General features: G+C 40.5%; 2 protein-coding genes across 3 annotated transcripts in view; one reads left to right on the forward strand and one right to left on the reverse strand.

Moving 5' to 3' along the window:
- The window catches only part of LOC139418150 (endothelial cell-selective adhesion molecule-like), a 55,910-nt gene extending 43,689 nt beyond the window's left edge, over positions 1 to 12,221 (forward strand). The window contains exons 4-8 of one of the 2 annotated variants that reach the window (XR_011635277.1): positions 2,335 to 2,490; positions 6,038 to 6,160; positions 8,099 to 8,228; positions 8,406 to 9,078; positions 10,180 to 12,221. Coding sequence is in view for 1 of the 2 variants with exons in the window: in XM_071167381.1 (XP_071023482.1) it covers positions 2,335 to 2,490; positions 6,038 to 6,160; positions 8,099 to 8,228; positions 8,406 to 8,904 (908 nt within the window). In the remaining variant the exon portion in view is untranslated. Of the gene's footprint in view, positions 1 to 2,334; positions 2,491 to 6,037; positions 6,161 to 8,098; positions 8,229 to 8,405 lie in introns of both variants that reach the window. The other variant, XM_071167381.1, reaches the window with a different exon arrangement.
- Positions 12,222 to 12,492: 271 nt separating this feature from the next.
- LOC139418151 (fasciculation and elongation protein zeta-1-like) overlaps positions 12,493 to 16,006 on the reverse strand; it is a 31,199-nt gene continuing 27,685 nt past the window's right edge. Inside the window, exons 7-10 of the mRNA XM_071167382.1 lie at positions 15,901 to 15,981; positions 15,698 to 15,773; positions 15,234 to 15,299; positions 12,493 to 13,870 (exon numbers count right to left, since the gene is read on the reverse strand). Of these exons, the coding sequence (XP_071023483.1) occupies positions 13,854 to 13,870; positions 15,234 to 15,299; positions 15,698 to 15,773; positions 15,901 to 15,981 (240 nt within the window). The 3' untranslated portion in view covers positions 12,493 to 13,853. The remainder of the gene's footprint in view (positions 13,871 to 15,233; positions 15,300 to 15,697; positions 15,774 to 15,900; positions 15,982 to 16,006) is intronic.

The raw sequence follows: 16,006 nt of genomic DNA on the forward strand, positions 1-16,006 counted from the left end.
AGTACATCTGTGGCCAATTCAATTGTTTGGACATGATTTAGAAAAGACATACCTTTCTACAGTAAATAAGGTCCCACAGTTGACAGTGTATGTCAGAGCAGAAACTATACCATGAAGTCCAAGGAACTGTCCACAGATCTCCAAGATTGGTACTGTTTGCCTCATCACAATTCTGTCAAAGTTTGGACACCAACTCATTCAATGGTTTTTCATTATTTTTTACATTGTAGAATAGTGTGAAGACATCAAACTATGAAATAACACACATGGAATCATGTAGTAAGCAAAAAAGTGTTACACAAATCAAAATATTTTATATTTGAGTTTCTTCAAAGTAGCCTTGATGACCGCTTTGCACTTTTGGCATGATCTCAACCTGCTTCACCTGGAATGCGTTCCAACAGTTTTGAAGGAGTTTCCACAAATGCTGAGCACTTGTCGGCTGCTTTTCCTTTATTCCGAGGTCCAACTCAACCTAATTGAGATGGTTTGGGATGAGGTCGGGTGATTGTGGAGGCCAGGTCATCTGATGCAGCGCATCAATCTACTTGGTCAAATAGTCCTTACACAGCCTGGAGGGGTGTTTCAGGTCATTGTCCTGTTGAAAAACAAATGATAGTTCTGCTAAGCGCAAACCAGATAGGATGCTGTATCGCTGCAGAATGCTGTGGTAGACATGCTGGTTAAGTGTGCCTTGAATTCTAAATAAAATCACAGACTGTGTCACCAGCAAATTACCATCACACCTCCTCCATGCATCACGATGGGAACCACACGTGGAGATCATCCATTCACCTACTCTGCGTCTCACAAAGACACGGCGGTTGGAACCAGAAATGTGGACTCATCAGACCAAAGGACAGATTTCCACCGGTCTAATGTTCATTGCTTGTGTTTCTTGGCATAAGTACGTGTCCTTTTAGTAGTGGTTTCTTTGCAGCAATTCATCTATGAAGGCCTGATTTTACGCAGTCTCTGAATTGTTGATGTCTTATACTTGAACTCTGTGGTGCAATCTGAGGTGCAGTTAATTGCCGATTTCTGAGACTGATAACTCTAATGAACTTATTCTATGCAGCAGAAGTAACTCTGGGTCTTACTGTCCTGTGGTGGTCCTCATGAGAGCCAGTTGCACCATCTGCAGCACTTCACCAATCTGGGCTTTATGGGAGAGTGGCCAGACTGAAGCCACTCCTGAGAAAATGGCATATCGCAGCACGCCTGGAGTTTGCAAAAAAGACAAGTGAAAGACACTGAGCGTAAGGCAAAAGATTGTCTGAAAAGAGACAAAAATGTAAATATTTGGCCTGAATGCAAAGGGCAAAAGGCACAGCTGTCAAACACAATCCCTTCCGTGAAGCATGGAAAGGCTTTTCATCAGAGGCAGGAATTGGGAGACTGGATAGAGGGAACAATGAATGGAGACAAATATAGGCAAATCCTTGATGAAAACCTGCTTCAGAGTGCAAACTACCTTAGACTGGGGTGAATATTTACATTCCAACAGGACAATGACCCCAAGCATGGAGCCAAAGCAATGCTGGAATGGCTTCAGAACAAGAATTTGAAAGTCCTTGAGTGACCCAGACAATGCCCAGTCTTGAATCCCATTGAAAATCTGTGGAACACTTGAAGATTGCTGTTCACCGCCACACCCCATCTAATCCTTAATTTACCTCATTTGCACTCTGTGTTGTTGTATGTGTCGAATTGCTACGCTTTATCTTGGCCAGGTCGCAGTTGCAAATGAGAACTTGTTCTCAACTAGCCTACCTGGTTAAATAAAGGTGAAATAAATAAATAAAATAAAATAATTTACAGATTTTCTCAAGCTCTGTTAAGGAAGAATGGGAGAAAATTGCAAAATACAGATGTGCAAAACTGATACAGACATAGCCAAGATGATTCAAAGTTGTAATCGGCGCCAATGGTGCTTCTACAAAGTATTTACTCGGGTGTGAATACTTATCTAAAATGAGATTTCTCTCTTTAATTTTCAATACATTTGCTAAATTGCATCAATTTTGAATTCTGGCTATAACCTAACAAAGTGGAATAAGTCGAGGGGTATGAATACTTTCTGAAAGCACTGTATATGATCAAATGCTGATAAGACACACACACACACTTACAGATGTGCTCTACTTGCACATATACCCGCATACAGTACATGCGCACCCGCATACCTGTACATACGTTCCTGTATGTATCTTCACACAATAGTTTCACTGTTTGCCACTACCCTAAATCCTTAGCATTCTTTTATCTATCATTATTCAAATACTGTAACTTAGCATCTCATCACAAATGTTCAACCTCTCTCCTATATCTCAGTCCCTCCTGCTGTACCAGAGTGCGCTCTGTCGGGGAAGCCAGTTCTGAAAGGCAACGTCACGCTGAGCTGCATGTCCAAGTCAGGCAAGCCCATCCCCATGTATAAGTGGCAGAAGACCAGCCCCACATCTGAAGTCTTCTTCTCTCCCATGCTCAGTGAGTAACTAACTGCAGTCTGACATCTGAAACATGGAGTTCTAACTTTATTAACCAACATCATAACCAAAACCTTTTGTTTACCCAGAAATAGTGTATTTATTATAAATGTACTGTATTTCAGGGAGAGCTTGCTCTCTTTCTGCAGTTTGATAAGACTTTGAGTCTAAAGTTACATGTACTATGTATTGTACACAACCAACTGGGTATAATGGTTATGAGTGTGTTGTATCAATCTGTACTTTGTAATACACTATACAAACGTGTGTGTGGCTGCCATATACAGTTGAAGTCGGAAGTTTATATACACTTAGGTTGGAGTCATTAAAACTTGTTTTTCAACCACTCCACAAATTTCTTGTTAACAAACTATAGTTTTGGCAAGTTGCTTAGGACATTTTTCCAACAATTTTTTACAGACAGATTATTTCACTTATACCTCACTGTATCACAATTCCAGTGGGTCAGAAGTTTACATACACTAAGTTGACTGTGCCTTTAAACAGCTTGGAAAATTCCAGAAAATTATGTCTTCGCTTTGGAAGCTTCTGATAGGCTAATTGACATAATTTGAGTCAATTGGAGATGTATTGCAGGGCCTACCTTAAAACTCAGTGCCTCTTTGCTTGACTTCATGAGAAAATCTAAAGAAATCAGCCCTCAGAATTTGTTTTAGACCTCCACAAGTCTGGGTCATCCTTGGGAGCAATTTCCAAACGCCTGAAACAATAGTACCCAAGTATAAACACCATGGGACCACGCAGCCGTCATACCGCTCAGGAAGGAGACGCGTTCCGTCTCCTAGAGATGAATGTACTTTGGTGAGAAAAGTGTAAATCAATCTCAGAACAACAGCAAAGGACCTTGACCTTTGGCTACAAAAGTATCTATATCCACAGTAAAACAAGTCCTATATCGACATAACCTGAAAGGACGCTCAGCAAGGAAGAAGCCACTGCTCCAAAACCTCCGTAAAAAGCCAGACTACGGTTTGCAACTTCACATGGGGACAAAGATCGTATTTTTGCTGCAGGAGGGATTGTGCACTTCACAAAATAGATGGCATCATGAGGAGGAAAATTATGTGGATATATTGAAGCAACATCAAGACATCAGTCAGAAAGTTGAAGCTTGGTCGCAAATGGGTCTTCCAAATGGACAATGACCCCAAGCATACTTCCAAAGTTGTGAAAAAATGGCTTTGGGACAACAAAGTCAAGGTATTGGAGTGGCCATCACAAAGCCCTGACCTCAGTACTGTAGACAATTTGTGGGCAGAACTGAAAAAGCGTGTGCGAGCAAGGAGGCCTACAAACCTGACTCAGTTACACCATCTCTGTCAGGAGAAATGGACCAACACCAGCTCTGTCAGGAGGAATGGACCAAAATTCACCCAACTTATTGTGGGAAGGTTGTGGAAGGCTACCCAAAATGTTTGACCCTAGTTAAACAATTTAAAGGCAATGCTACCAAATACTAATTGAGTGTATGTAAACTTCTGACCCACTGGGAATGTGATGAAAGCAATAAAAGCTGAAATAAATCCTTCTCTCTACTATTCTGACATTCTGACATTTCACATTCTTAAAATAAACTGGTGATCCCAACTGATAAAAGACAGGGAATTTTTACTAGGATTAAATGTCAGGAATTGTCAGGAATACTTCAACTGTATCTGTGCATTTAAGGACACTTAATGTGAAATGAAACAGGCAATCAAAAGGATTGTGCATAAACAAATCATAGTTTCAGTAGGCATAGCTGTGTCATTGTTCTGTTTTTGTTTTGACTTGGAGATTTAGGGGCTAATCTGTTTAGGATGAGATTGAAGCACACAAGGTTGCATCCTAATGTGACTGCTCAAATCCACTTTTTTCCCAAACCCATAGTCAGTGTTCCCATACTTAGATAATGTATTTCCTGTCATTAATGGGGTGCAATAATTGGATAAGTATCCCACATTGTTTGGTACATTTTAATTTTCTGGTTAGTGGTGATTTAATGATGAGGAAAAAGCGCATATAATCAATGCACAGTTTCCATATAAGGACAGCCGCAGAAGTGGCAGGGCTGACGATGCTGTCCTAATATGGACACTGTATGGGTGTCAGTAGAGGCTCCTCAGAGGAGTAAGGGGAGGACCATCCTCAGTGAATTTCATAAAAATAGTGAAACATTAAGTTAACACTATACTACATATATTCACGTCACCAAATAATTTATTAAAACACACTGTTTTGCAATGAAGGTCTATAGTAGCTTCAACATGACTCTGTAGGGTAGCACCATGGTGTAGCCAGAGGACAGCTCTTTTCTGTCTTCTGGGTACATTGAATTCAATACAAAACCTAGGAGGCTCATGGTTCTCACCCTCTTCCATAGACTTACACATGAATTATGACAACTTCCGGAGGATATCCTTCAACCTATCAGAGCTCTTGCAGCATGAACTGACATGTTGTCCACCCAATTTTAAAGATCAGAGAATTAATGTAGTGCTGAAAGCATAAGCTACAGCTAGCTTGCATTGTAGTGCATAAAATGTGAGTAGTTGACTCCGAGAAGACAATTTAACAGTTTTGAACAAATTGAATTTATTCAAAAATGAAGGAGAAGCGAGAGATTTGTTTTTACACTTTCACTTAGCTAGCGAATTCAGCGAGCTAATTTCGCGTACTCAAAGTCCCGGCTCCCACAGTGAGGGATGCTATGTTAGCTAGCTGGCTATGGCTATCCAACACTGGAACTCTTCCAAGTAAACGTAAGCGTTTGGTTTTATAAATGTATTGCCACGAGACCCACCTGTGTAACTGCTGACTGTACACTGTACTGCATGATTGTATGTGGTTTAATAGAGCATTAGTTTTAGTAGCTATGTTGACTGACGTTAATATGGTGACAACGACATAGGCTGTTTATAGTGGTTATAAAATGAAGATTTGGCTTGGAAATGTTTTTTTCCCGGCTGGTCACAGAAAGCTGATGTGTTGTGCACTGAAGTCCACAAGCGAATTGAAAAGGTAAGAGAAGGAATAAAACGACCAAAGGGAATTATGCTGTTATGTGACTGCTATGAAAGTGAACTGTGTTTGCGTGTGATCAGGGGTGTAATTCATTCTGCCGATTCTGTTGAAAAATTTTAGTTTTTTTAACCTAACGAAACGGTGATTAACATACATGAATTTGTCCAATAGAAAATCTAGTTTGCACACCCTAGATCAGCTAGATGCAGGGAAAAGTGCAAAGTAGTGTTGAATGAGTCAATGGTCTGTCACCTTGATTGCTCAAATGTACCTCGACCTGTGCACCTACCTATGTTGTAAACTTTTTAATTCATAGGCTAGGTTGTAGCAACCTCATGATAGGTATAGGGAAAATGAGTGTCATGTAGAAGCCTAAACCTATCGATGTTACGTTGAGCTGGGTGAATGGAATATGAATGACAGTCATCCAATATGCTGTAATAGAAATAAGGCCATGCTTATACAAATAATCATCCTCCCTGAATGGCATGACCACCACTGATGGGGTTATGTGTGTGTTACAGATGAGAAGACAGGCTCCCTGAAGCTGAGCAACCTGAGCAGCAACATGTCGGGGAAGTACGTGTGTTTGGCCAGCAACACGGCTGGCACAAAGAGATGCTACATCAACCTGGAGGTCATCACCTGTACGTACTTTTATAGTGCAACACTGGACACACACAACTCACTATATACTATGTGGTCCAGTCAGAATGTAGAGAAATGTGCTTCCTAAAACAGTTGGCACCTGGTATGTGAAACCGTTTTGAAAACCAGAGCATGCAGATATCCAGAGCAAGTCATCAAGAATGCATTTTAATTGGGACTGATTCACTGCCTTCACTTAAATTTAGTTTTCCTTCATTTAATGTGCACTTAAAAAAACAAATGATAGTCACACTAAGTGCAAACCAGATGGGATGGCGTATCGCTGCAGAACACTGTGGTAGCCATGCTGGGTAAGTGTGCCTTGAATTCTAAATAAATCACTGTCACCAGCAAAGCATCATCACACCACCACCTCCATGCTTCACAGTGGGAACCACACATGCAGAGATCCGGTCACCTACTCTGCGTCTCACAAAGACACGGCGGTTGGAAAGAAAATCTCAAATTTGGACTCATCAGACCAAAGGACAGATTTCCACCAGTCTAATGTCCATTGCTTGTATTTTGTGGCCAAAGCAAGTCTCTTCTTCTTATTGGTGTCCATTTAGTAGTGGTTTCTTTGCAGCAATTCGACCATGAAGGTCTGATTCACGCAGTCTCTTTTGAACAGTTGATGATGTGTCTGTTACTTGAACTCTGTGAAGCATTTATTTGGGCTACAATTTCTGAGGCTGGCAGCTCTCTAATGAACGTATCCTCTGCAGCAGAGGGAATTCTGGGTCTTCCTTTCCTGTAGCGTTCCTGAGAGCCAGTTTCACCATAGTGCTTGATGTTTTTTGACACTGCACTTGAAACTTTTAAAGATGTTGAAATTTTACGGATTGACTGACCTTCATGTCTTAAAGTAATGATGGTCTGTCTTTTCTCTTTGCTTTCTCTTTGCTTATTTGAGCTGTTCTTGCCATAATATGGACCAAATAGGGCTATTTTTCCAAATAGGGCTATTTTTCCAAATAGGGCTATTTTACCAAATAGGGCTATTTTTCCAAATAGGGCTATCTTCTGTATACCACCCCTACCTTGTCACAACTGATTGGCTCAAACGCATTAAGAAGTAAAGAAATTCCACAAATGAACTTTTAACAAGGTACACCTGTTAATTGAAATGCTTTCCTGGTGACTTCCTCATGAAGCTGATTGAGAGAATGTGTGTGCAAAGCTGTCAAGGCAGGGTGGTGTACTTGGCAGAATCTAAAATATGAAATACATTTTGATTTAAGACTTTTTGGTTACTACATGATTCCATATGTGTTATTACATAGTTTTGATGTCTTCACTGTTATTATACAATGTAGAAAATAGTACAAATAAACCCTTGAATGAGAACGTGTGTCAACTTTTGACTGGTACTATATCCACACACACACACACACACACGGTGTGTCTGTGTGTCAATTCCTACACGTGGTAGCTATCTCTTTCTGTTATCTATTACCACCTAACATTTCTTTCCTTAGTTTGCTGGGAGACTACAGTATAAAATAGGACAAAAAATGCAATTCATCTTCTTTAAAGGAAACCTCAATTTGGTGGAAAAGGGACATTGGTTGATGCTACTCTGTTAATTAAATTGACATTTAATTTAGAGGATTAATTGTCTTTTCTGTCTGTACGTTCTTATCTTTACATTGCCACAAAGACAGATCTCTGCCTAGTCATTGAAAAAGACTGAACAGTCACAGGCTGCTGTACATGTACTGTTGGGTTAAGAGAGCTGGGTATTGAGTGAATGTAAGAACAAAACTAATGTACAAATAACATGATGCTGCCGTAGTTTTATTATCTTTTGGACCACAGCGGCTAAATTACTACAGCATCTAAACATATATGTATTTATTTCATTTCCCCTGGAGAGTGAAGTACTATACCACAGATCTGTAGTGCAAGTGTGTTTTTAATGTTGTGTGTTTCCCCAGCGACCAACGCAGGGAGGATTGCTGGGGCCACGGTGGGCTCGGTGCTGGGTGTAATCTTCATCATCCTCTTCCTCGTTGGTCTCCTGAGGAGAAGGAGAGACTCTGAGGAGGACCTGGCCAATGACATCAAGTTAGATTCACCTTCACTTGTGTGTGTGTGTGTGTGTGTGTGTGGTGATCAATGTGCACATATTAGTATACTATACAAAGATGTATACTGTTATATACCTGTGACATGAAGGTGTGCGTATGCCAAATGGATGTCAGCCAGTCTCTCACCCCTTCTCTTCCTCCTCTCCACCCCCAGGGAGGACGCTCAGGCGCCCAAGCGCGTCTCGTGGGCCAAGAGCGGCGGCTCTGGCTCGGACGTGGTCTCCAAAAAGGGCACACTCTCCTCCATCACTACCGCCAACAGGCCCCACCAGAGGGAGCCCTCTTCCCAGCTATATCCCCACCACCCTCCCTCTGACACCACCTCCATCATCATTGCCACAGGCAGCGTCTCTGGCTACCGCCTCGGGCCGCGCAATGGAGCCTCCACACCCACCCATGGCCACGCCCTGCCGGGCTACAGCTACAACGCTGATACAACCCTGACCCACGGACAACTGTCTAATTCTGCAGCACCCAGTGCCAACGTTAGTCCCAGAACCCAGCACCCACAGAGCTATACCCAGCCCCAGACAGCACGTACAGCCCCGCACCCGCCACCTCTGCCCACTGTCGTGACCGCGTCCAACATTTCCCGCATGGGAGGGGTTCCCATCATGGTGCCAGCTCAGAACCAGGCCGGCTCGCTGGTGTAGTGCCAGTCTGTCGTGGTGCAGTGTCCCTTTACCCTTCAACTGTACTTACTCACATAGATTTTCAAAAGGAAAAGATTAAAATGCCACAAAGATATAGCTAACTCGAGGATTAAAGCTTGAATTGGCCATCGAAGATGGAGCGTTTGACCTGCTCAAAATGCAGTGAGATCATTGGTAAGACCTTAAGAGATGGAGATTAAGAGATGGCTAATTTATTTAATGAAGTATACAGAAGTACATTGTATTAAAATGTTTTTTATTCTCCATATGTATACAAAATATGTACAGATCTGGATTTCATACATTTGGGAAGTATTTCGTATTTTTTCTATTGCACATTCAATCAGTGTATTTTTTTTACAAAGTTTTCCAATGCAACTATTTAAGTCATCGGTCTTTCTCTGACAAGATTGTATTCACTCTATCACGTCCTATCAAGGCCATTGTATGATGTCACTTTCAAAACAGGGATTTGACAAGATGTCATGGCACACTGGTGCTAGATCCCCTGATTTTACTTCTTTGTGCATTCCTGCAATTTAGATTATGAAGGACCAAATTAGTTAGAATAAAATGAATAATATGCTGTTCTTCAATCTATTTCAACTTCTCAAATGAGTGTAAACAAATATGGTGGACTACTGCTGAATACCTGCGTAGCATCATGCAGTTAAGAGAATAAACTGACTGGGCATACTAGATTTTCTAAATGCAAAGTACACTTTTTGCCTTTTCATGTTCCTTGTTTCAAACTTCATGACAATTCTCTTTAGACACAGCTCTTAAAACGTATGTCTTTTACCACATAGGAATAGCTTTTTATATTATGTAAAATACAATTTGACACATTTTGTCAATTACATGGAATTTAGCGACTAAGATTATGGTTACACCATCGAGCTGTAATGATTTTGGGTCGCTCTCTGCAAGGAAATTGTAAATAAGGTTTGCTTTCAATTGTATTTGAGGCTGTTCATTAACACTTGTGACTGACTGGATACAAAAGCAGAGTTTCTACTTGTCAACATCCCAAGCCGACAAGTTAATTGATGGATATAGACCCAAATGTCATCATATCAAATTAGTAAGATGAGGCACTTGTTTGAAATGGAGGAGGAGGTGTGATGGTGTGGGGGTGCTTTGCTGGTGACACCATCTGTGATTTTATTTAGAATTCAAGGCACACTTAACCAGCATGGCTACCATAGCATTCTGCAGCGGTACACCATCCCATCTGGTTTGCGCTTAGTCCCACTATCATTTGTTTTTCAACAGGACAATGACCCAAAACACACCTCCAGGCGGTGTAAGGGCTATTTGACAAAGGAGAGTGATGGAGTGCTGCATCAGATGACCTGGCCTCCACAATCACCCGACCTCCACCTAATTGAGATGGTTTAGATGAGTTAGACCACAGAGTGAAGGAAATGCAGCCAACAAGTGCTCAGCATATGTGGGAACTCCTTCAAGACTGTTGGAAAAGCATTCCTCATGAAGCTGGTTGAGAAAATGCCAAGTGCGTGCAAAGTGGTCAAGGCAAAGGATGGCTACTTTGAAGAATCGAAAATACAAGATGTTTAACACTTTTTTTGGTTAAAGGATTCCATATGTTATTTCATAGTGTTGATATCTTCACTATTATTCTACAATGTAGAAAATAGTAAAAATAAAGAAAAACCCTTGAATGAGTAGGTGTCCAAACTTTTGACTGATACTGTATATTTCCGGATGTTGTGTATCCCTGGGGTAAATTAAGCTGCGGGACAGGGTACATTAATCCGCATACAAATTTGTGTACTTAATGAAATATTACCACAACCTTTTTAAAACCATGTCTATCTTTATTACCCAAACTAAATTCAACACAATCACAATAGCGTTGTTTTATTTTAATCTTTTATCACTGACTTAACACCTAACAAACTTTGTACTGTCACCTCATATCCCAGTGATAATGCCTTGCTTTGCGCCACTTACCCCAATGCAAACATTTTGACTAAATTAGCCCACACTGCTTCAAGGATGCACTTTCATGCTAAGTTTAGGATCTCATATTGAAGATTATAGAGACTCCAGCTGATTTATAGAACAATATAAAAATGACATACTATGGTTTCGATACAAGAATTATGACCCCTATAACACAATAAATTGGACCTAACTTATCATTTTTTCCATGTGGTTTCTTCAGACTCCATGAAATAATGACCTCTTAAATATTTGGTCAAATGGTATATGTTGTGTATGATCAATGTTGGCTCAACTTACCGTACCCCTTTTCCTGAACATTCAACTCTCCCTTATTGTTAAACGATGATTAGGTTCAGCTTTGTAGATATTATTGACTGCTACCAACCTGACCTTGCAATTCGATTTAATAAAGGGATTTGGCTATGTCACTGATCAAACTACCCTCGAGTCAATCTGGTGTTATTTGATACCATTTACTTTTGCAAGACTCTACTGTCCAGTTTTTACTCTCTTGATTGATGTATTCAGACATGTTTATGTGTAGCAAGGTAATGTTGTTCCCCTAGGACTTAGGTTATGAACAAGACTTGTTAGCGATCCAAGAAACTAAATATTGCACTTAAGACTACCCTTTTAAATATGAAAAGTTGGAGGTTTGTGTCACTTTAAATTGGTTGACTGATTCATGTTTATGGCTGGATTGAAATTAATGCAGTTTCAATGAAGCATGTCATTTTGTCACTTCTAACCCTACCCTCAACATCAACCTCTGTCACTTGAGAGTATATATTGTCAGTAAACTGGAGCAGAGAGAGACACTGTCTTGTGTCTGTTTTTATGAGCACAGAAGGTCAGGCTTGGGGAGAAAAAGACACGTGCATAAAAGGATTGAGTGTTTGTGTGTGTGCTGTAACTTTGAGTATGGAGACTTGCTCAGACTCAAAATAAGTGTATGTAGTAGTAATCATCAACGGCAAATTATTTTGTATTAAAGGGAAAATATGAATACTGGCCTTTTTTATTTTGTGATATTGTAATGTATATGCATTGTAACACAGGAATAGAATTCAAAAAGAGAAATGAATTATATAAACGTTGAATGTTACAGAATATTTTTTAAATACTAGCTTCGTTTGAACTGATAATGGAACAGACACTGATGGCCAAGATGGTGCATATATGCTCAACCATAGACCACTATGTGCATGAGTTTCTTATACTTATGTATATGGAATAGAATTGTATCAATAGATTGTGTGTAATAAAACATTTGTATAATTGATATATTTTACCTCCTGGAGAAGCATTACAATTGTATGATCCAATAAAAACATCTCAAACAGGAAGAGTTAACAATATATTGTATGCAGATCCCAGTTGTGTGAAGGCTTACAAAATTATGGCCGGAATCTTGACATTGATGCATGATTTTATTAATCGAAAGTGAGTCACTATGTCACCACCCTGTGGCCTAAATAACTTTGCAGTTTGTGTACATTGCAGAGGTTTTGAGTCCAGAACTAATCAGTGTCTGGGGAAACAGACCTTCATTGCATTGTGTTGCCTTGATTCAGTCAGCAGAGAGGGGAGGGACAAAAAAGCACTTCTGGCACACAGTTTTAGGGTAGCATGTTTATTTGAACTTGTGATTAGCAATGTAGTATTCTCCTACATGGCTCAAAGGAATTCATAAAATGAGCCCATCTCATCATTGACAAACTCCATGATATAACTCCATGTGGCAGAATGGGGTGACACACTCTATTCATTAAATAAAAGTATAAAATGAACAAAACAGTATCATGATGACCTATATCAAATATAAGATCACAGTAAAAATAAATTATCAAAAGTGAAAAGAGCACTGGATATTCAAACATCATTGGCTGAAATAACAAAAACATTCAAATATACAGCACCTGTAATAAGCTACAGTGCTACCATGGCAGAAAAGCTAAATGGCTTTTTTATTCAAATGAGTTAAGTTTGTTGAATAATGAGAACTGTTCAGCCCAACTTTCCTTCATGTAAGTGAAACCCATCACTCCTCAATAATCTTTAAAAAAACATTTTTTAAACTTTAACCCTTTTTCTCCCCAATTCCGTGGTATCCAATTGGTAGTTACAGTCTTGTCTCATCGCTGCAACTCTCGTACGGACTCGGGAGAGGCGAAGGTCGAGAGCCGTGCGTCCTCCCAAACATGACCCTGCTAAGCCGCACTGCTTCTTGACACAATGCCCATTTAACTCGGGAAGCCAGCCGCACCAATGTGTCGGAGGAAACACAGTACACCTGGCGGCCATGTCAGTGTGTACTGCGCCCGGACCGCCACAGGAGTCACTAGTGCGTGATGGGACAAGGACATCCCTGCCGGCCAAACCCTCCCCTAACCTGGGCGACGCTGGGCCAATTGTGCGCTGCCCCATGGTTCTCCCGGTCGCAGCCGGCTGCGACAGAGCCTGGACTTGAACCCAGAACTCCTCTATAATCTTTACAATGTGACATTTGGGTCTACAGACAAAATGGCATCAGAACCAAACCTCTTTGGGCCTGAGGTGTAGTGAAGTAAAACTTAGCCGTGTGAATATCTCATAACAACATCAAATCATCTCTGTACAAATTGTTCAACAAAACAAACTCATCCCTGTATAACTGTGTGGTCACTGGACAGTATTTGCTTGTCATGCTCTGAAGAGAAATCAGTTTGTCAGTGGGGGTACAGTGGCCCCATACAGTAGTATTCAGGAGACAGCCATTTTGGCTCCGGATGGATCTTAGTGTGCAGGAAGGACAAGGTGAGCTCAGCAAAAAGGAGTAGTTTTATTAGATGAGTAAGGTACAGTGTTTTAGATGGTAACGGTCCATGGCTGACAATGAAAGCGGGGGGAGCTCATGCAGCTTGGACGGGTGGAGGGTTGCCAGATTGGAGAGTCTCCTCCGATGTCTCCGTCAGACAGCAGCCCATGGCTTGAATTCTTTAAGTAGGACACAGCACTGGATACAAACATTTTGTGGTTAATTAGGGATACTTCAATCATCGTTATAATAATTATATGCTTTGTCAACTATCATATTAGCTAAACGTTATCATTAGCCTATTTCTTTTTGTTTTACAGCCCCCTTTCACATGACATAAGTTCAGACAGGAAACTCACATTCATTTAACCATTTATTAGAAAATAGATGACAACACGTGGTCTTGGCATTAGGCTCTGCTCCCTCGGGGGAGCTTAGTGCCATTAGAATACAGGCAGTGAGCGAGATATACCAATCCCCCTGACGGGAACAAAAGCAGAACCAAACAGCTGGAGGCTGGGGTGGTAGTAAGTAGGCTAGCAGAAAACAGACAATAAATAGCAGGAGGGAACAATGGCTGCAGCAGCAGCCATATTAAGCAGCAAAGAGAAGCCAATCATATAGGTTAGCACAGCAGCAGATGATGTGTGTGAAGAACTGATCAACTCAAAAAGAGCCCCACAGTGGAGGTGTCATAATACCCATAACACTTAGTGGTCAAACAGGGAAATTGTTCCAATTGTTTTTCCACCATTAATTTTTCCCCTAGGTTATTTTCGAAACACTTAAAATAAGGGCTCTGTTTCGTGTAGGCTTACCCTGGCATGACATTTTGATAACTGTGTAAGACACAGAATTGTCAATTTTTAAAGAAATGTGGCCAATTTATTAATGACTAAATGTAGCTAACATTAGATCGTTAATCCAGAGATTCTTACCTTTGCCTCGATTCGGAAGTCTTGTCCAGATCATCATGGCATTTGTAGTTCTTTATGATAGCTACATTAGCAGATAATTAGCATTTCATTTTTGGAGGGTAAATACAGGCAAATATATATGGATAAAAGTCACCTTGTCCTAGAGAGATTTACACAGTTATCAAAATGTCACGCCAGAGTAAGCATACATGAAATTTAAATGTTAATTTAAATGTTTCTAAAAAAAAAACAACAGGAAAAAATGAATGGTGGAAAAGCGATTGAAACAATTTCCGAGTTTGGCTGCTAGGTTTTATGGGTATTATGACTCATACTGTGGTACTCTATAGACCTCCATATTAAGGTAGGAAGTGTTGTTTGAATCCGATTGGTACGATTTCAGCTGATGCTATCAAACACACTATGTAAACACTCGAGTTCCCCATCTGAACTGGCTTCACTTAATTATTATACCAGTATAGCCCCTTTAGGTACCATGTATCAGGTTATGTTGTACTTTCCACTTTTGTTGACCCTTACTTGGACAATATACTGTAAATGCTTTTCAATTAGTTATTCCCTTACACTTAGAGTTATACCTATGCAATGTTAAGTGTTTCTAAACCTAATAAAGCATTAGTTACCTTTTAATATGTAGTCAGTTAGCAGTGTAGGCACCTTCTCACTGTCCTCCTTCATGGCATAAAGAACTGTGGGGAGAAAAGCAAAGCAAGGTGGCTCTTAGCACTGAGTATAGCACTGCTGGGGATTGAGTTCTTTGAACATTGTAGGCATTGACTTACAAGTTGCCTAACAGATGGGACACAGACTAACCAAATAGAAAATGAGGTTTGTACCAGACTATCTAAAGAAAACTAACTTTGAGGGTAAATTTGTGTGTTTCAGACAGCGTTTCCCAAACTCGGTCCTGGGGACCCTAACGAGTGCATGTTTTGGTTATTACTCTAGTACTACACAGCTGATTCAAATATTGAACTCTTCATCAAGCTTTGATTATTTGAATCAGATGCGGAGTGCTTGGGCAAAAAACAAACTAGGAAAACGACCCATTAGCTTAGCATTACATTTTATTTCCCTGCCTACTTACTATTAGTGATCATCTGAAGGTCGTCCACAGTTGGAGGAGTTGCTTTCTTCTCATATGGAATTACCGTGTTTAGATACTGAACAATGAAGACAAAGAGACAGTTAAGGAAGTAATGTAGCAGTGTTGAACCCACATGCTTCATTGTAGATTTAACACACTGATATACTTGGTGGCTAAGAGCTGTAAATACTTAAGTGTCTGACCAGTTTGTCCATCCCTGTGCTGCCAAATGTCTGTCTGATGCCTGTCTGCAGGATGTTGGAGAGACCCTCCATACTGAAACGCTGGAACACAGACAATCACTGGCAG

This window comes from Oncorhynchus clarkii, chromosome 10, assembly GCF_045791955.1.
Source record: "Oncorhynchus clarkii lewisi isolate Uvic-CL-2024 chromosome 10, UVic_Ocla_1.0, whole genome shotgun sequence".
Lineage (NCBI taxonomy): Eukaryota > Metazoa > Chordata > Actinopteri > Salmoniformes > Salmonidae > Oncorhynchus > Oncorhynchus clarkii.